Source organism: Vulpes lagopus, chromosome X (assembly GCF_018345385.1).
Source record: "Vulpes lagopus strain Blue_001 chromosome X, ASM1834538v1, whole genome shotgun sequence".
Classification (NCBI taxonomy): domain Eukaryota; kingdom Metazoa; phylum Chordata; class Mammalia; order Carnivora; family Canidae; genus Vulpes; species Vulpes lagopus.
Genome location: NC_054848.1, coordinates 49,802,546 through 49,821,698, shown reverse-complemented (window position 1 = coordinate 49,821,698; position 19,153 = coordinate 49,802,546). Strand labels below are relative to the sequence as shown.

At 37.6% G+C, this 19,153-nt stretch overlaps 1 protein-coding gene and 1 pseudogene across 1 annotated transcript; one reads left to right on the top strand and one right to left on the bottom strand.

Annotated features, from left to right (window-relative positions):
• Nucleotides 1-2,861: 2,861 nt before the first annotated feature.
• On the bottom strand, nt 2,862-3,112 carry LOC121482364 (annotated as a pseudogene).
• Nucleotides 3,113-18,083: 14,971 nt separating this feature from the next.
• On the top strand, nt 18,084-18,476 carry LOC121482362 (39S ribosomal protein L34, mitochondrial-like). The gene has a single exon (XM_041740277.1). The coding sequence runs from the start codon at nt 18,201-18,203 to the stop codon at nt 18,459-18,461; it is 261 nt and encodes an 86-aa protein (XP_041596211.1). The 5' UTR covers nt 18,084-18,200; the 3' UTR covers nt 18,462-18,476.
• The last annotated feature ends 677 nt before the right edge of the window (nt 18,477-19,153 follow it).

Below are 19,153 nucleotides of genomic sequence, written 5' to 3'. Positions count from 1 at the left end.
TTCTCTTCTGACAAGGGAAATGAAAGCAAAATGAAACTATTAATTTAACTGCCCCAAACTAAACTATTAACTGCACCAAAATAAAATGCTTTTGCACAAGAGTGAAACCACCAATAAAACAAAGAGGTAACCTACTAAATAGAAGAAAATATTTGCAAATGTTATACTTGATAAGGAGTTAAAACCGAAAATATATTTTTAAAAGTATTACAACTGAAACCTAAGAAAACAAATAATTCAATTAAAAAATGTGTAGAAGTGAGCACTGGGTGTTATACGCAACTGATAAATTATTGAAATCTACATTTGAAATTTATGTACTATATGTTGGCTAATTGAATTTAAATAAATAAAATATTTAAAAAACGGATAGAGGATTTTTTCCAAAGAAGACATGCAGATGGTGAACAGATACAGGGAATGATGTTCAATATCACTCACCACCAGGGAAATGCAAATTAAAACTACAATGATATATCACTTTACATGTCAGAATGGCTAAAATAAAAAAGACAAGAAATAACACGTGTTAATTAGTATGCAGAGAAAAAGAAATCCCCATGTGCTGTTGGTGGGAATGGAAATTGGTGCAGACACTGTGGAAATTAGTATGATATTCCTAAAAAAAATTAGATAGAACCATTTGATCCAGTAATTCCACTACTGGCCATTTACACAATGGTAAACCAAAACACTAATTTGAAGGGATATGCACAGCCATGTTTATTGCAGAATTATTTATAATAGCTAAGATATGGGAGCAGCTCAAGTATCCACTGATAGATGAATAAAGAAGATGTCACACATACACACACACACACACACACACACACACACACACTGAGATGTTAATCAGCCTTAGAATGAGTGAAATATTTCCATTTGCAACAATATGGATGGACCTAGAGGGTATGGTGCTAAGGGAAATAAGCCTGAAAAAGGCATATACCATATGATTTCACTCATATGTGGATTTAAGAAACAAAACAAGAAGCAAAGGGAAAAATAAGAGAGTGGAGACAAATCAAGAAACAGATTCTTAATTGTAAAGAAAAACTGATGATTACGAGGGGAGAGGGAGTGAGAGAATGAGTTAAATAGATGATAGGGATTAAGGAGTGCATTTGTCCTGATGAGCACAGAGTTATATATGGAAATGTTGAATTACTATACTGTACACTTGAAGCTAATTAACACTGTATATTAACTAACTGGAATTAAACATTTTAAAATTTTAAGATAAAACTACACTCTATAAAATGAAAATCATAAGGGTTGCTGAGAATATGGAAAAATTGTAACCCTCATACTTTACTGGTGAAAATGCAAAATGATTCCCTTACTGTGGGAAAGTTTGGAAGTTCTTTAAATAATTAAACATACAATTATTGTATGACCTCCCATTTCTAGTCCTATGTATATGATACAAAAGACCTGAAAACATGTACTCAAAGAAGTGCATGTAACAAATGTTTGTTGCAGTATTATTCTCAATAGCCAAAAGTTGATAACAGCCAAAATATTCATCACGGGATGAATGGATAAAGAAATTAATATTATTCAGCCATTAAAAGAAATGAAGTGCCGGTACATACATGCTACAATGTGGATGAATCTCAAAACATTATGCTAAGTGAAATAAGTCAGATATATTGTATGATTCAACATACATGAAATATTCAAGTTATACATGAAGTAATCAGTATATATAAATCCACAGGGACAGAACATAGATTGGTAGTTGCCACAGGCTAAGGGCAGAGAATCTGCTTAATGAGTAAGGGGTTTTACCTTGGAGGGATGAGAATGTTTTCCAACTAGATAGAGGTTGGTTGCACAACATTGTGAGTGTACTAAATGACAATTAATTATTCAACTTTAAAGTGATTATCACAAAATGAATTTCACCTCAATAAATTATTTTTAAGAATTATACACATAATGATGTTTACTGTACAAAAATTGGAAAACAGAGAAGCATATAAAGAAAAAATGTCATCTATGTTTCCTCATCTCAAGATGATCACTTTTAATGTTTGGTTAAGTATCATTATAATATTGTTGTTTCCTTGGAAAGTGTGTGTAGAGTTATAGAAAAATAACTAATATTACCCTTGGAATTAAGCCACATAGACTGAGGACTTCCTTGAAATAATTACCTACTATAAAGTCCAACCTGATTCAAATTAGTGGCATGGCCTACCCTGAGATAAAGTAGCATCTAGGTAGAGATTCACATCCAGAATAACTGAACCAAAAGATAAATTTATGGCTCTTCTCTCCTTTTCTGTACTTTGGGTTACATCTTCTCCAAGAAATAAGCATTTTTAAAATTTAGGAATGTAAAGAACCTGGACCCTACTTTTAGGAGCATAATTCAGAAACAATAAGCAGAACTAAGCAAATTGCCTTCTAATCTTCCAGTTACCATATTTTTGGAATATGGTAATTAGAAGAATAAGGGAGCATTTGCATCAAAACAAATATAACAATTTTATTTCAACAACATTATGAAAAAAAATTTAAAGTAAAAGAAAAGATGAATACAAATCAATTTATAAGATTAATGAAAAAATATGTGGCACTATTGTTTAAAATTAACAGGATTTGGGAGATAAATGACTAATCACATGCACTCACATTTTCATACTTGAGTAAATATTAATAACAGTTTACATGGTTTAATGATTTTTTGCCCATAAATTAAACTTTATTGAAAAACTGACACTGAATATATGAGATCACTGTTGTATACCTTACAAAATTAAAGATAATTATATCATCTTGCTGGATTAACTGGAATTATTGAACTGATAAGGCTTTCTGCCACATAACACAAATTCAGGAGGTTGTGTGGATCATTAGTGTTGCTTTCTTCTAAATGAACATCCTGTGAGTCTGACCTTTCCTCCTGTTGCTTGGCACAACATTGTTGAACAGCCTTTACAAAGAACCACTGTTTGATCATGACTGAAAACCATGATAATCTTGTAACAACCTGGACATTTTACATCCATAAAATAAGAATCTGGGCTTTGAGCTAGCCATTTCTTTCTGTTTTTCTCTTTGTCTCTTCCAAGGATGGATGTAGTAAATCTTTAGCCAAAGGCATGTTGATCCTTTCACAAGCCCAACCAGTCCTTTATTGCTTTGTAATTTACTAAATGCTTTTACATATGCCATCTTACTCAACCATAGCAATGATACAGTGGAGAAGTAGATAACACTATATCTGTTTTTCAAATGAAGAAACAGATTCAGAGACAGGCTTATTCATTCCTTTTGAAAATCTAATTAGACAATCTACAAGCCCAATGTAGGAACCATATCCTTCATGAGGAAAACAGACTGATTCAGATAAAATTTTAATTCATAATACTTTTATCTGAATTCCTATTGTACTTAAAGTATATTCTATACATTTTACTACTAAAATCTTATTTTTTGTTTATCTTACCCTGTGTGTTGTATAAATAAATACACATATTTTACAATTAAAATCTAAAAAATGAGTTTGAATCCTGATCTTGCCACATACTAGCTGTGTGACTTTGGGCAAGATGCCTAAGTTCTCTGAACATGAGTTCCCTGTGAAATGAGAATAACATTCCTGACTCACAAGCTAGTTTTCCTTGTCGAATATGATAGTAGATGCAAGTTATCTCTCTGTGCCTCCCATCAGGCTGCAATCCCCAGGAGGTCATTGCCCATATATTTAAGTTCTGTTGCCTCTTCAACAGAGTTGCATTCATAGAAAATATCTGATATCTACTTTTCCATGGAGTGGAAAGTGTTGGAATGCAAACTTTTGTGACAGTAGACTTCTTATTGCTCATTGTCTAGAGCCTTTTAATCTAATATACCTAAATCTCTTTTGTAGGATCTGATTAGAATTTGAACATGTAAATTAGCAAATTAATGGCTTCCACATTCATAAACCATTTATTTATAAGAGAAATTGAGTTTTCTTCTATTTTAACACATAGACTCCCCATTTTCTGAAATCACTATTCATAATGATTTTAGACACAAATTCTCCATTGGTGGCCTTTGTTGTTCCTATGAAACCTAAAACAAGCAGCCACTCCACTCATCGATGGAGATAACGTACTTTAAGATCCATAAAGCCTGCAATTATATTATTGAGGAGGTAGTGGAAGAAAGATAGGAAAGGAAAAGTAGGGAGTACAGAAGTGGCCACAGACTTTGGATACAGAAGTCTATACCAACACAGTAAATGTGATACATAATCCCTAGATAAATAGGTATCTTCTTTAATCCCATCATTTATTTATTGATTATGTTGCATGTATGAGGGTGATAGGTCTAAATATTATGCTTCTGTAGTTAGTTTCTTCGATCATCTTAATGTGTGTTGCAAATACTATTTCCTTAATCTTTCATAATCCATAGGGCTATGAAAGAAGCATTTGCATTCTTTTTTTAAAGATTCCATTTATTCACTCATGAGCGACACAGAGACAGAGAGGCAGAGACACAGGCAGAGGGAGAATCAGGCTCCATGCAGGGAGCCCGACGTGGGACCCGATCCCGGGTCTCCAGGATCACGCCCCAGGCTGAAGGCGGCACTAAACTGCTGAGCCACCTGGGCTGCCCAAGCATTTGCATTCTATCTGTGTGATTGCTTTAATATGGTTAGCAGTATCAGTCTCAAATGTGAAGAAATTTTCTAAAGTTTTTAATTACAGGTAGTTAACATATAGTATAATAGTTTTAAGTGTACAATATAGTAATACAAAATTTATATATAACACCCAATACTCATTATAATAAATTCACTCCTTAATCATCATCACCTATGTAACCTATTCCCTCACCCATGTCCCTCCAATAATCAACCGTTTGTACTCTATAGTTCTCTACATCTTAGTTGGCTTCTCACTCTTTTTTCACTTTGCTCCTTTGTTCTGTTTCTTAAATTCAAAATGTAAGTGAGATCATATGGTATTTGTTTTTATCTAATTAATTTTACTCATCCTAATACTCTCAAACTCCATCCACATCATTCCAAATGGCAATATTCCACTTTTTCATGGCTGATTAATATTCCATTATTCCATTGCACATATGTGTATATGTATGTATATATATGTATATATAATTGTTTAATAATTTAATTTATTTTAAAAATATTTAAGATATATATCTATATCTCTACCTATAGATGTATATCTTACATCTTCTTTGTACATGCATTGATCAATGTACACTTGGGTAGTTACCATAGTTTTGCTATTGTAGATTAAACTGTTATAAACATTGGGGTGCATGCATCTTTTTGAATTAGTATTTTTACATATTTTGGATAAAAATCTAGTACTGCAATTGCTGAATCATAGGATACTTGTATTTTTAACTTTTGAGGAAACTCCATACTGTTTTTCAGAGTGGCTGCACCAGTTTGCATTCCCACTAAAGTGTAAAAGAGTTCCCCTTTCTCTGCATCCTCACCAACACCTGTTGTTTCTTGTGTTGTTAATTTGAGCCATTCTGACTGGTGTGGTCTAATTGTAGTTTTGATTTGTATTTCCCTGATGATGAGTGATGTTGAGCATCTTTTCATGTATCTGAAGGCTATGTGGATATCTTCTTTGGAAAAATGTCTCTCCATGTCTTCTGCCTATTTATTAACTGGTTTGTTCATTTTTGGGGTGTTTTATAAGTTCTTTATATATTTTATATATTTTGGATACTATCCCTTTATCAGATTTGTCTTTTGCAAATATCTTCTCTCATTTCATAGGTTGCCTTTTACTTTTGTTGATTGTTTCCTTTGCTGTGTAGAAGCTTTTTATTTTGATAAATTTCCAATAGTTTATTTTTTTCTTTTGTTTCCTTTGACTTGAGAGACATGTCGAGAAAGATGTAGCTAATGGCCAATGTCAAAGAGGTGTGAGCCTTTATTTGACAGTACACGCCTGTGTACTCCTCTAGGATTTTAACATTTGAGGTCTCACATATAGGTCTTCAATCCATTTTGAAAGGGAATAGAAAGGAAGGGAGAAGAAATGGGTAGGAAATATCAGAAAGGGAGACAACATAAAGACTCCTAACTCTGGGAAATGAACTAGGGGTGGTGGAAGGGGAGGAGGATGGGGGGTGGGGGTGAATGGGTGACGGGCACTAAGGGGGGCACTTGACGGGATGAGCACTGGGTGTTATTCTGTATGTTGGCAAATTGAACACCAATAAAAAATAAATTCATTATTTAAAAAAAGAAATTTATTTTTGTGTATGGTATATGAAAAAGATCCAATTTCATTCTATAGCACATTGCTGTCTAGTTTTCCCAACAGTTTTTTGAGAAGATCATCTTTTTCTTATTGGATATTCTTTCCTGCTTTGTTAAAGATTAGTCAACCATATAATCATGGGTCCACTTCTGAGCTTTCTATTCTGTTCTAATATATATATATATATATATATATATATATATATATATATATGCCATTTTTATTATTTTTTTTAATTAACTTTTATTGGTGTTTAATTTACCAACATACAGAAAAACACCCAGTGCTCATCCCGTCAAGTGTCCACCTCAGTGCCCGTCACCCATTCCCCTCCAACACCCGCCCTCCTCCCCTTCCACCACCCCTAGTTCGTTTCCCCGAGTTAGGAGTCTTTATATTCTGTCTCCCTTCCTGATATTTCCCAACATTTCTTTTCCCTTCCTTTATATTCCCTTTCACTATTATTCATATTCCCCAAATGAATGAGAACATACACTGTTTGTCCTTCTCCGATTGACTTATTTCACTCAGCATAATACCCTCCAGTTCCATCCACGTTGAAGCAAATGGTGGGTATTTGTCGTTTCTAATTGCTGAGTAATATTCCATTGTATACATAAACCACATCTTCTTTATCCATTCATCTTTCGATGGACACCGAGGCTCCTTCCACAGTTTGGCTATTGTGTATATGCCATTTTTAAATGTCACATACCGTTTTGATTGCGGCAGCTTGGTAATATAACTTGAAGTCTCGAACTGTAAAAATTTTTATGACAAAAATGCTAATTTCTCTTTCTGCTGCTTCATTATTGGTGTATAGAGATGCAACTGATTTCTGCACATTGATTTTCTATCCTGTGACTCTGCTGAATTCATGTATGAATTCCAGCAAATTTTTGTGGAGTCTTTTGGGTTTTCTGAATAGAGAATCATGTCATTTGTAAATAATGAAAGTTTGACTTCTGCCTTGCAAATTTGGATGACTTTCATTTTTTTGTTGTTGTCTAATTTCTGAGGCTAATACTGCAAGTATTATGGTAAGTAGTAATGGTGGGAATGGACATCCTTGTCTTGTTCCTGAACATAGGGGAAAGGCCCTCAATTTTTCCCCATTGAGAATGATATTAGCTGTGGGTCTTTCACATATGGCCTTGATGATGTTGAAGTGTGTTTCTTCAATCCCTACTTTCTTGAGGGTTTTTGTCAGGAATGGATACTGTATTTTATCAAATGATTTTTCTGCACTTATTGACAAGAACATATGGTTCTTCTCCTTTCATTAATATGGTGTTTCATAGTGAAAGGGGCTTTAAGGGAAAGGAGAAAAGCAGAGGGGGGGAAATTAGAGAGGGAGACAAACCATGAAAGACTCCTAACTCTGGGAAACAAACAAAGGGTTGTGGAAGGGGAGAAGAGTGGACGGATGCGATGACTGAGTGATGGGCACTTGATGGGATGAGCACTGGGTGCTGTAATTAATATATGTTGGCAAATTGAATTTAAATAAATGAAAGAAATTTAAAAATAAGATGTAATTTGGTGTTTCATATTGACTTGCAGATATTCAATCACTCCTGCAGCACAGAATAAATCCCACTTGATTGGGATTAAATTATTCAATCCCACTTGAATAACTCTTTTAATGTACTGCTGATTTGATTTGCTAGATTCTTATTGAGAATGTTTGCATCCATGCTCATCAGAGATATTGTTCTATAATTCTCATTTTCATGGAGTCTTTGTCTGGTTTGGGAATCAATTTAATGTTCTCTTTGAAGAATGAGTTTAGAAGTTTTCCTTCCTTTTGTATTTTTTGGAACCATTCACAAAGAATAGATATTAACACTTCTTAACACGTCTCATAGAATTCCCCAGGAAAGCCATGAGGCCAAGGCCTTTTATTTGTTGGGAGATTTTTTTTATTAATAATTGAACTTCTTTTTTTTTTTTTTTTTTAATTAACTTTTATTGGTGTTTAATTTACCAACATACAGAAAAACACCCAGTGCTCATCCCGTCAAGTGTCCACCTCAGTGCCCGTCACCCATTCCCCTCCAACACCCGCCCTCCTCCCCTTCCACCACCCCTAGTTCGTTTCCCCGAGTTAGGAGTCTTTATGTTCTGTCTCCCTTCCTGATATTTCCCAACATTTCTTTTCCCTTCCTTTATATTCCCTTTCACTATTATTCATATTCCCCAAATGAATGAGAACATACACTGTTTGTCCTTCTCCGATTGACTTATTTCACTCAGCATAATACCCTCCAGTTCCATCCACGTTGAAGCAAATGGTGGGTATTTGTCGTTTCTAATTGCTGAGTAATAATTGAACTTCTTTGCTGGTTATGGGTCTGCTCAAATTTTCTATTTCTTCCTTTTTCAGTTTTGGTATTTTGCAAGTCTCTAGAAATTTGGCCGTTTCTTCAGGGTTGCACCTTTTGTTGTCATGTAATTTTCATGGCATTTTCCTAGAATTGCTTGTATCTCTGTGATGTTGTGTGTGATCTCTTTTCGTTTATAATTTTATCTATTTTAGTCTTTTCTCTTTTCCTTCTGATAAGACTGGTTAGGTGGTTATCAATTTCATTAATTCATTTGAAGAACCAGCTCTTAGTTTTATTAATCTGTTGTACTGTGTTTCTTGTCTCTATATTATTAATTTCTGCTCTAATATTTATTATTTCCCTTCTACTGGCTTTAGGCTTTATTTGTTGTTTCTTTTCTATATATTTTAGGTATAAGGTTAGGTTGTGTATTTGAGACTTTTCTTGCTGCTTGAGGTAGGCCTGTATTGCAATACACTTCCCTCAGATGACTGCCTTGATTTCATCCCAAAGTTTTGGATTGTTGCACTTTCATTTAAATTTGCTTCTATGTATCTTTTTTTATCTCTTCTTTATGTTCCTGGTCATCCCATTAATTATTTAGTAGGATGTTCTTTACCCTCCATGAATTTTGGTCTTTCCAAATGCTTTCTTGTGGTTGACTTCAGGTTTCATAGCGTTATGGTCTGAAATATTCATGGAATGATCATTTTTTTACTTGTTGAGGACTGATTTGTGGCCCAGTATGTGATCTATTCTGGAGAGTGTTTTGTGTGTCATTCAAAGCCATTGATTTCTTGTTGATTTTCTACTCAGATGATCTACCCATTGATGTAAGTGGAATATTAAATGCCTTACTATTATTGTATTATTATCAATTAGTTTATGTTCATTATTAATTAATTTATATATTTGGGCGTCCCCAAGTTTGGGGCATATTTACAACTGTTAGATCTTCTTGATGAATAGACCTCTTGATTATGATATAATGCCCTTCACCTCTTTTTCCACTCTGTTTTAAAATATAGTTTGTCTGCTATAAGTATAGCTATTTCAGCTTTCTCTTGACATCCATTAGCATGATAGATAGATCTCCATTCCCTTACATCCAATCTACAAGTGTCTTTAGGTCTAAAATGAGTATCTTTTAGGCAGCATATAGATGGATCTATTTTTTAAATCCATTCTGATACACTATGTCTTTCGTGTGGAGCATTTAGTCCATTTACATTTAGAGTGATTATTGAAAGATATGAATTTAGTGCCATTGTGTTACCTGTAGAGTTAGTGTTTCTGGTGATGTTCTCTGGTCTTTTCTAGTTTTTAATACTTTTGGTCTTTGGTACTCAAATTACCCCTTACAATTTCTTGCAGGCATGGTTTACTGGTAATGAACTCCTTTACGTTTTGTTTTTTTTTCTGGGAAACTCTGTCTCTCTCCTTTTCTGAATGACAGTCTTGCTGGATAAATAATTCCTGGCTGCATATATTTTCCATTACACATATTGACTATTTCCTGACTTTTTTCTGGCCTGCCAAACTTCTGTGGACAGATCTGCTGCATACCTGGCTTATCTTTCCTTGTATGTAAGGAATTTTTTCCCTTTATGCTCTCAGGATTCTTTCCTTTTCTGTGTATTTTGTGAATTTCACTATTATATGCCTTGATGATGCTTGGCTTTTGTTGAATTTAATGAGAGTTCTCTGTGTTTCTTAGATTTAAATGTCTGTGTCCTTCTTCAGATTAGGGGATTTTTCAGCTACAATTTGTTCAAATAAAACTTCTGTCTCTTTATCTCTCTCTTCCTCTTCTGGGACTCCTATGATATGAATGCTTTTATGTTTTAAGAAGTTACTGAGTTCTCTATGTCTACCTTCATTGTGCATTACCATTTTCTCCCTCTTCTTTTCAGCTTCATTATTTGCCATAATTTTCTCCTCTATACCACTGATTTGTTCTTCTGCTTTGTACATGTTTTTATGGCCTTCATTTGGGATTGCATTTTTAATTTTTTTCCTGATTAGATCTTAGTTCTTTTACTCTGCAGTAAGGGATTCTTTAGTGTCTTCTATGCTTTTTTCAAGCACAGCTAGTATTCTTATAAGTGTTGTTTTCGATTCTAGTTCAGACATCCTACTTGTATCTTTACTGATTGAGTCCTTCATTTTTTCTTTTGGAGCGAATTTCTGTCTCATCATTTTTTCAATAAAACAAAAAGAAGAAATAAAAACAAAACAAAGCAAAACAAAAAATAAAGAAAAAAAAAACAATCTGCCAAAACTGGATCTTGGGTGTGTTTTTTTCTGCTTGTTAAAAATATCTTCATCCTGAGGTGCCTGGGTGGCATAGTCAGTTAAGTGTTCTACTGTTGGTTTCAACTCAGGTCATGATTTCAGAATCCTGAGATCAAGCCTCACATTAGGATCCATGCTCAGTGTGGAGTCTGATTAAGACTCTCTTCCTCTCCTTCCCTCTCTAAAATACATAAATAAAATCTAAAAAAAATCATTCCCCCTAAAAAAAATTTTAAAAATAAAATAAAATGAAAGTAAACAAATATTAAAAATATATAAAATTGATATACAAATAAAAATTGAAGGGGCATCTGTGTAGCTCAGTGGTTAAATGTCTGCTTTTGGCTCAGGTTGTGATCCTGGGGTCCTGGGATTGAGTCATACATCAGGCTTCCTGCAGGGAGCCTGCTTCTCTCTCTGCCTGTGTCTCTGCCTCTCTCTCTCTGTCTCTCATTAATAAGTAAATAAAATCGTAAAAAACAAATAAAATTAAGAAAATTTAGTAATAAAAATTTTAAGAAAGGAATTGAAAAAAATTCTAATAAAAAATAAGGAATAAAAGTAAAAAGGAATCTAGATCCTATTTTCTCCAAGAGCTGAGGCTTGCAGCATTCTATGATAAGTAAATTTAGGGTTGGAAAGTTGTTTGTGCTGGTCTTATGGGGGGGGTCCTGTTCTGCTGATTCTCAAATGGACTTACTCTAGTAGAAATGTGCCTTCAGGACACAGTGGGTCAGGGCTTGGTTTAAGCAGCTCCAGCTTCCCTAGGTGCCCTTGTTTTGCTCCCTGAAGGTTTTCAGTGCTGATGGGTGGGGCAGTGCCCCACCTTCTAGTCCCAGAGCTGAAAGTTCACACCCTAACTCTTCAGTGAGCCTTTATAGAAGAGCAAACTATCACTGTGTCTCCAGTTCCCCCTCAAAATCCTATGTTCACCCTATGTCTAAGCATTTTTATCTCAAGCACAGGGCTGAGTTTCAAAACTCCGAATTTTAGGGGCTTCTCACAGCCTGTAGCTACACCATTCCTGCCAAGGGAGACTGTTGCCACACTTTTGCCATTTGTTGGCCCATCCCAGGAAATCACTTACATGACCACGCAGTGGTTCTCAGTTTATGGCAAAACAGAGCAGACAGCTGGCACCAAGACCTGCTATTCTCAGCCAGCTTCCACACTTCTATGCCTAGGAACAGTGCAGCATGTTGGTACCCTTTGTTCTTCTTTAAACCCAGGTGATCTTCAGACTATGATGTCACACCTGAATTTCTGCCCCACTCCACCACCTGAGCACCTTTAAGCCAGGCACCTCCCCCACTGTCAAAGACATCTAAAAGTTCATATTTTGTGTTCTGCTGCTTACAATACTTTACAGTAGTATCCATTTGCAGGCTGTCTCCCTGGTATCATATCCACAGCTATATCACCCCCAATTCAACCCTCCACAACTCCTACCTTTCAAAAGGTGGTCACTTTTCTACTTGTATACTTGCAGCTTTTTTTTCTCTCAGCACTCTGATTAATGTTTTAGGTGTTCAGAATGATTCAATACCTATCAACACAGCTCAAACACAAGAGACAAAACAAGCTTAGGGTCCCCTAAATCTTCTGACATCGTCATTGACTTAATTGTTTTTCTGGTTATCAGTCTGTTTAAGAGTTCTATTTCAGTCCCTTCCGCTTCCCCATTCTTCCTCTGGCTTCCCACTAAGGGTCCTGGGAGGGCTCCCCTGGCCTTAAAAGGGGCCCAGGAGCCCATCTCATTCTGATCTGCCCCACTCCACAGCACTGGCAGCAGCAGGTATGGCCAGTGGGGAAGGGCGCTCGGCCCCAAGATACCCCCCAACTGACCTGCGTTTCACTAGGTGTGGCTCACACCCACTTCTCTTCCTTCCCACCTTGCCTGGTCTCTGCTCTGGGTCAGACAGCCCCCTTTGGGCACAGGAAGGAAGGCAGGAGGGGTTTGATCCCCCCTACCCTCTAAACGGGCTCCAGCTCACCTTCCTCCCTGGAATCTATTGCAGTGAGGGAAATGCATCCCCCCCCTTATCCTGGTGAGGCTCAGGAGGTCCACGTTCCCTGTGACAGCCACCTGAGGTGGGCTAGAGACCCTGCCTAACCCCATGTGCTTCCGCCTCGGCTTCAGTATCCCCTTTCCTCACATGGGACACTGATAACAAGGAGCTAGCCTTGCCCACTCTCACCCTTCTGCTCCTCCCCATCCACCAAGGTTCTGGTTCCATTTTTTCCTCTGTTCACAAACTACCTCTGGACAGTTGTGTTGTTTTTGTTCAATGTTTCCATTCTTAGACATCTGTCATTGCTGCTGCAACCAGCGCCAAATGTTCATCCTCATTGCCTCCTCTTGTCCTGCCCATGTCCCCTCCTCCAAGAATCTTAGGGGAAGGGCCCCAGGGCAGAGCAGGCTGAGTTACCTACCACCCCAGTCCCAGGGAAGGTGGAGTTCTGTCCCTAGGGTGTTGCAGCAGAGTGAGGGGGGGCCTGTATTGACCGTCGAGGGTGTAGGGGCCACCTTCTCCCCCTGTTCTGCTGGGGAGGAGGTACTCATTATTTGTCCCATCCTGGGGTCCCCCATCTGGTTTCCTATTTGCAGTTACTTGAATAAAAACAATATCTTTTTCCGAAAAAAAAAGTTCTATTTCTTCCTGTTTCAGTTTTGGTACTTTATATGTTTCAAGGAATTTATCCATTCTTGCAAGTTGTCCAATTTTTTGGCATATAGTTTTTCATAATATTCCTTCATAATTGTTTAATTCATGTGGTATTGGTTATTTCTCCTCTCTCATTCATGATTTCATTTGAATATTTTCTCTTATATATTTGATAAGGGTGGCTTGAGGTTTATCAATTTTATTAATTTCTTCAAAGAGCCAGCTCCTGGTTCCTTTCATAGGTTTGAAATTCTTTCATTTCCGTAACATTTATTTTTGTTCTGAACTTTATTATTTGCTTCCTTCTGTTGACTTCAGGCTTCATTTGTTATTCTCTTCCTAGTGTCATTAGGTATAAGGTTAGTTTGTTTACTTGAGATTTTTCCTGTTTCTTGAGGTAGACTTGTTTTGCAAGTACACTTCCCTCTTAGGACTGTTTTTGCTGCATCCCAAAGGTTTTGGAACATCATGTTTTCATTTTCATTTGTTTCCATGTGTTTATTTTTAATTCCCTCTTTGATTTCCTGGTTGATCCATTCATTGCTTAGTAGCATATTGTTTAACCTTCATGTATCTGTGGTCATTCCACATTTTTTTTCTGATGGTTGAATTCTGGTTCCATAGCATTGTGATCAGAAAAGTTGCATGGCAAAAACAGACACATAGATCAATGGAACAGAATAGAGAATCCAGAAGTGGACCCTCAACTTTATGGTCAACTAATATTCAATAAAGGAGGAAAGACTATCCATTGGAAGAAATACAGCCTCTTCAATAAATGGTGCTGGGAAAATTGGACATCCACATGCAGAAGACTGAAACTAGACCACTCTCTTGCCCCATACACAAAAAGAAACTCAAAATGGATGAAAGGTCTAAATGTGAGACAAGATTCCATCAAAATCCTAGAGGAGATCACAGGCAACATCGTTTTTGAACTTGGCCACAGTAACTTCTTGCAAGATACATCAATGAAGGCAAGAGAAACAAAAACAAAAATGAACTATTGGGACTTCATTGAGATAAGAAGCTTTTGCACAGCAAAAGAAATAGTCAACAAAACTCAAAGACAACCTAAAGAATGGGAGAAGATATTTGCAAATGACCTATCAGATAAAAGGCTAGTATCCGAGATCTATAAAGAACTTATTAAACTCAACAGCAAAGAAACAAACAATCCAATCATGAAATGGGCAAAAGACGAACCGAAATCTCACAGAGGAAGACATAGATACGGCCAACAGGCACATGAGAAAATGCTCCGCATCACTTGCCATCAGGGAAATACAAATCAAACCACAATGAGATATCACCCCACACCAGTGAGAATGGGGAAAATTAACAAGGCAGGAAACAACAAATGTTGGAGAGGATGTGGAGAAAGGGGAACCCTCCTGCACTGTTGGTGGGAATGTGAACTGGTATAGCCACTCTGGAAAACTATGTGGAGGTTCCTCAGAGTTAAAAATAGACCTGCCCTATGACCCAGCAATTGCACTGTTGGGTATTTACCCCAAAGATACAGATGCAATGAAACGCCGGGACACCTGCACCCTGATATTTATAGCAGCAATGTCCACAATAGCCAAACTGTGGAAGGAGCCTCGGTGTCCATCAAAAGAAGAATGGATAAAGAAGATGTGGTCTATGTATACAATGGAATATTACTCAGCCATTAGAAACAACAAATACCCACCATTTGCTTTGACGTGGATGGAACTGGAGGGTATTATGTTGAGTGAAATAAGTCAATCAGAGAAGGACAAACATTATATGGTCTCATTCATTTGGGGAATATAAAAAATATTCAGAAAGGGAGACAGAACATGAAAGACTCCTAACTCTGGGAAACGAACTAGGGTTGGTGGAAGGAGAGGTGGGCGGGGGTTGGGGGTGCCTGGGTGACCGGCACTGAGGGGGGCACTTGATGGGATGACCACTGCGTGTTATTCTATATGTTGGCAGATTGAACACCAATAAAAAATAAATAAAGAGAAAAAAGAAAAAAAAAAGAAAAGTTGCATGGCATGACTTCGATATTTTTTTATTTGTCGCAGCCTCTTTGCTTACCTAACATGTGTTCTATTCTGGAGAATGTCCCAAGTGCACTTGAAAAGAATATGTATTCTGCTATTTTAGGATGGAATGTACTGAATACATCTGTTAACTCCATCTGGCTCAGTGTGTCATTTAAAGCCATTGTTTTCTTGTTGCCTTTTCATTTAGATGATCTGTCCATTGATGTAAGTGCGATAATAAAGTCCTCTACTATTATTCTATTATTCTATTATTATTGATTAGTTGCTTTGTGTTTTTCATTATTTTTAAAAATATTGGCGCTCCCATTTTGATTACATAAATATTCAAAATTGTTAGATCTTTTTATTGGATTGTCACCTTTGTGATTATATAGTGCCCTTCTTTGTCCCTTACTACATTTTTGTTTTAAAGTCTAGTTTGTCTGATACATATATTGCCACTCCGGTTTTCTTTTGACATCTATTTGCATGATAAATGTTTCTTTATCCTCTCACTTTCTATCTGCAGGTGTCTTTAGGTCCAAAATGATTCCCTTGTAGGCAGAATATATAGGTCTTGTTTTATGAAAAAAACATACTGACATGCTATGTCTTTTGATTGTAGTGTTTGATCAATTTACTTTCAAATTAATTATTGATAGAAATGTACTTGATACAATTTTATTACTATTTTTGTTGTTGTTTCTGATGATCTTCACTGACATTTCTTGTGTTTATCACTTTTGCTCTCCTTTGCACTAAAAAATATCTCCTTTAATATTTCTTGCAGGGCTTGTTTAGTGGTCACTAACTTTAATTTTTGTTTGTGTGGAATGCTCTTTATCTCTCCCTTTTCCTGAATTATTGTTCAGGATAATTAAAGCCTTTCTGGATAGATTATTCTTGGCTGCAGATTTTTTCCCATTCTTTAGTTTATTTTTTAGTTTTATTTATTTATTTAAGTATTTAAGTAATCTCTGCATTCCATGTGGGGCTCAAACTCATGACCAAAGGATCAAGATTCATGTGCTTCACCAACTGAGCCATCCAGGTGCCCCTCCAATATGTACTTTCAATATATCATGTCATTCCCTTCTGGTTTGCTAATATTCTGTTGAGAAATCTACAGATAGTGTTGTGGGTTTTCCCTTGTGAGTTATGGCCTTCCTTTATGTTGCTACATTTAAGATTCTTTCTTTATCATTATGTTTTACAATATGTCTTGATATTGGCCTGCTGTTATTGATTTGGGTGGGAGTTCTCTGAACCTCCTGGATCTGTGTATCTGTTTCCTTCCCCAGATCAGGAAAGTTTTCAGCTAGTCTTTTTAAAATTATTTTTTAAAAGATCTTATTTACTTTAGAGAGAGAGTGCACAAGCAAGTGGAGAGAAGAGTAGCGGGGAGGGAGTGAAAGAGACTGAAGCAGACTTCATGCTTGATATAGAGCCTGATGTGGGGCTTGATATCACAACTGTAGGAGGAGCATGATCTGAGCCAAAGCCAAGAATTGGACACTTAACTGACTGAGACACGCAGGTGCCCCTCATCTAGTCTTTTTTCAGATACATTTCCTGCCTTCATTTCTCTCTTCTTTGTCCTCTGTGACTCCTATAATATGAATATTATTACATTTTATGGAGTCACAGATTTGTCTAAGCCTATTCTTGCATTCCATAACTCCTCAATACTTTTGTTCATCTTAATAATACTTTCCTATACTTTGTCTTCTATGTCATTAGTTCATACCTGTGCTTCTTCCAGGCTGCTGTTCACTGCCTCAAAGATGTTTCCAGTCTCCACTCTTCCTTTTTGGTTATTTTTTTTAATTCTTCTATCTCTGTGGTAAGTGTCTCACTGATTTCTTCTATTATTTTTCCCCAGCTCAGTGAGTATTCTTATGATGATTGCTCTAAATTTTTTTTCTTTTTCTTTTACCTTTTCTATCTAGTATAATTCATTTATATATATATATATATATATATATATATTTTGTTGGAGTTCAATTTGCCAACATATAGCATAACACCCAGTGCTCATCCCGCCAAGTGCCCCCCTCAGTGCCCATCACCCAGTCACCCCAACCCCCCGCCCACCTCTAAATTTTCCAACAGGCATTTTACTTATATCTGTTTCGCTTAGATCTCTGGCCATGGCCTTATATTATTGTTTTATTTGGGGTGAATTCCTCTGTCACTTTGTCTTGCCTCTGCCATCTTCTCTGTGTTAGAAAAGTCAGTTATGTCTCTTGCTTCTACAAGTAATGACCTTATGAAGAAGAGGTCATGTAGTGCCCTGTGCTGGGTGCTTCAGTGTGTGTCTCTTCTGTGTGCTTGTGTGCTCTTCTGTTGTGTTTTAGCTGCTCTATCCCTTTGGGCCAGTCATCTGTGGTGGCTCTCCTTCACTGCTATGAGCTGTGTTTGGTCTCTGACCTGAATGTGGCTAGTTTTAACTAGGTGTGTGACAGTCTCCTTTAAAATGGGATGTGAGAGGGCGCAGAACGACCACTCCTGGAGGACCCGGCAGCCACGCGGGCTCCGTGTAGGACAAACTACGTTTCCCAGGAGTTTTCGTTAACGCAGCTGCGGAGCCTATTCACTTTGGAATAGCTGGCGCGAGGACGTCGCGCCCGGCGGCCGGACATGGCTCTCCTGATGGGATCCGTAGGTCGCCAGTTGGGTCGCGTCGGGTGGCTCCAGCCCCGGGCCTGGCCCGGGCTTCCCGACGCCTGGGGACTCCTCGCCACACAGCAGAACCGGGGTAAGGCGCGTGGCAACGAGTATCAGCCGAGCAACATCAAACGCAAGCACAAACACGGCTGGATCCGGCGCCTGAGCACGCCAGCTGGCGTCCAGGTCATCCTTCGCTGCATGCTCAAAGGCCGCAAGTCGCTGAGCCACTGAGGAGCGCGAAGCTGCGGGCGGGACCCTCTCCCGCCCCCCACGGCCCGCCCCATTGGAGCATTTCTCCTTCCTGGAACCTCTCCTGCTCTTGTTTTGGTGGGGAGCTGGGACAACTCAGACATGAGCGCTCCTCGAACTGGGGAGAAGTCTAGGGTTGTACCGAAAGTAGAAGCAGGAGCTCAGACCTTGCCAAGTCTCTTTCTACGATACTGAATTAGGAAGAATTCCGGACATACAGTAGTGGTCACCAGTGAACCCCGTGGATTCTGTTCACGGCTCTCACCACCAGTTACCCACAACCCACCTGCGCCCTCCTGTGTTATTTGAGAGCAGATCTCAGACATTGGGTTATATCTTAAGTATTTCAGAATGCATCTCTCCAAGAAAAGGGCTCTTAAAGACATAATCACAAAACTTTACACACCTAAAAAAAGTGGTTAAGAATTCCTTAATATCATTGCCTAATAAATGTTGAAATTTCAAAAAATAAATAAATAAATAAATAAATAAATAAATAAAATGGGATGTGATACCATCTGCACCAGAACTGAGGCCCTGCAGAACTCTCTTGAAAGGAGACATGGGGGATCCCTGGGTGGCGCAGCAGTTTGGTGCCTGCCTTTGGCCCAGGGCGCGATCCTGGAGACCCAGGATCGAATCCCACGTCGGGCTCCCGGTGCATGGAGCCTGCT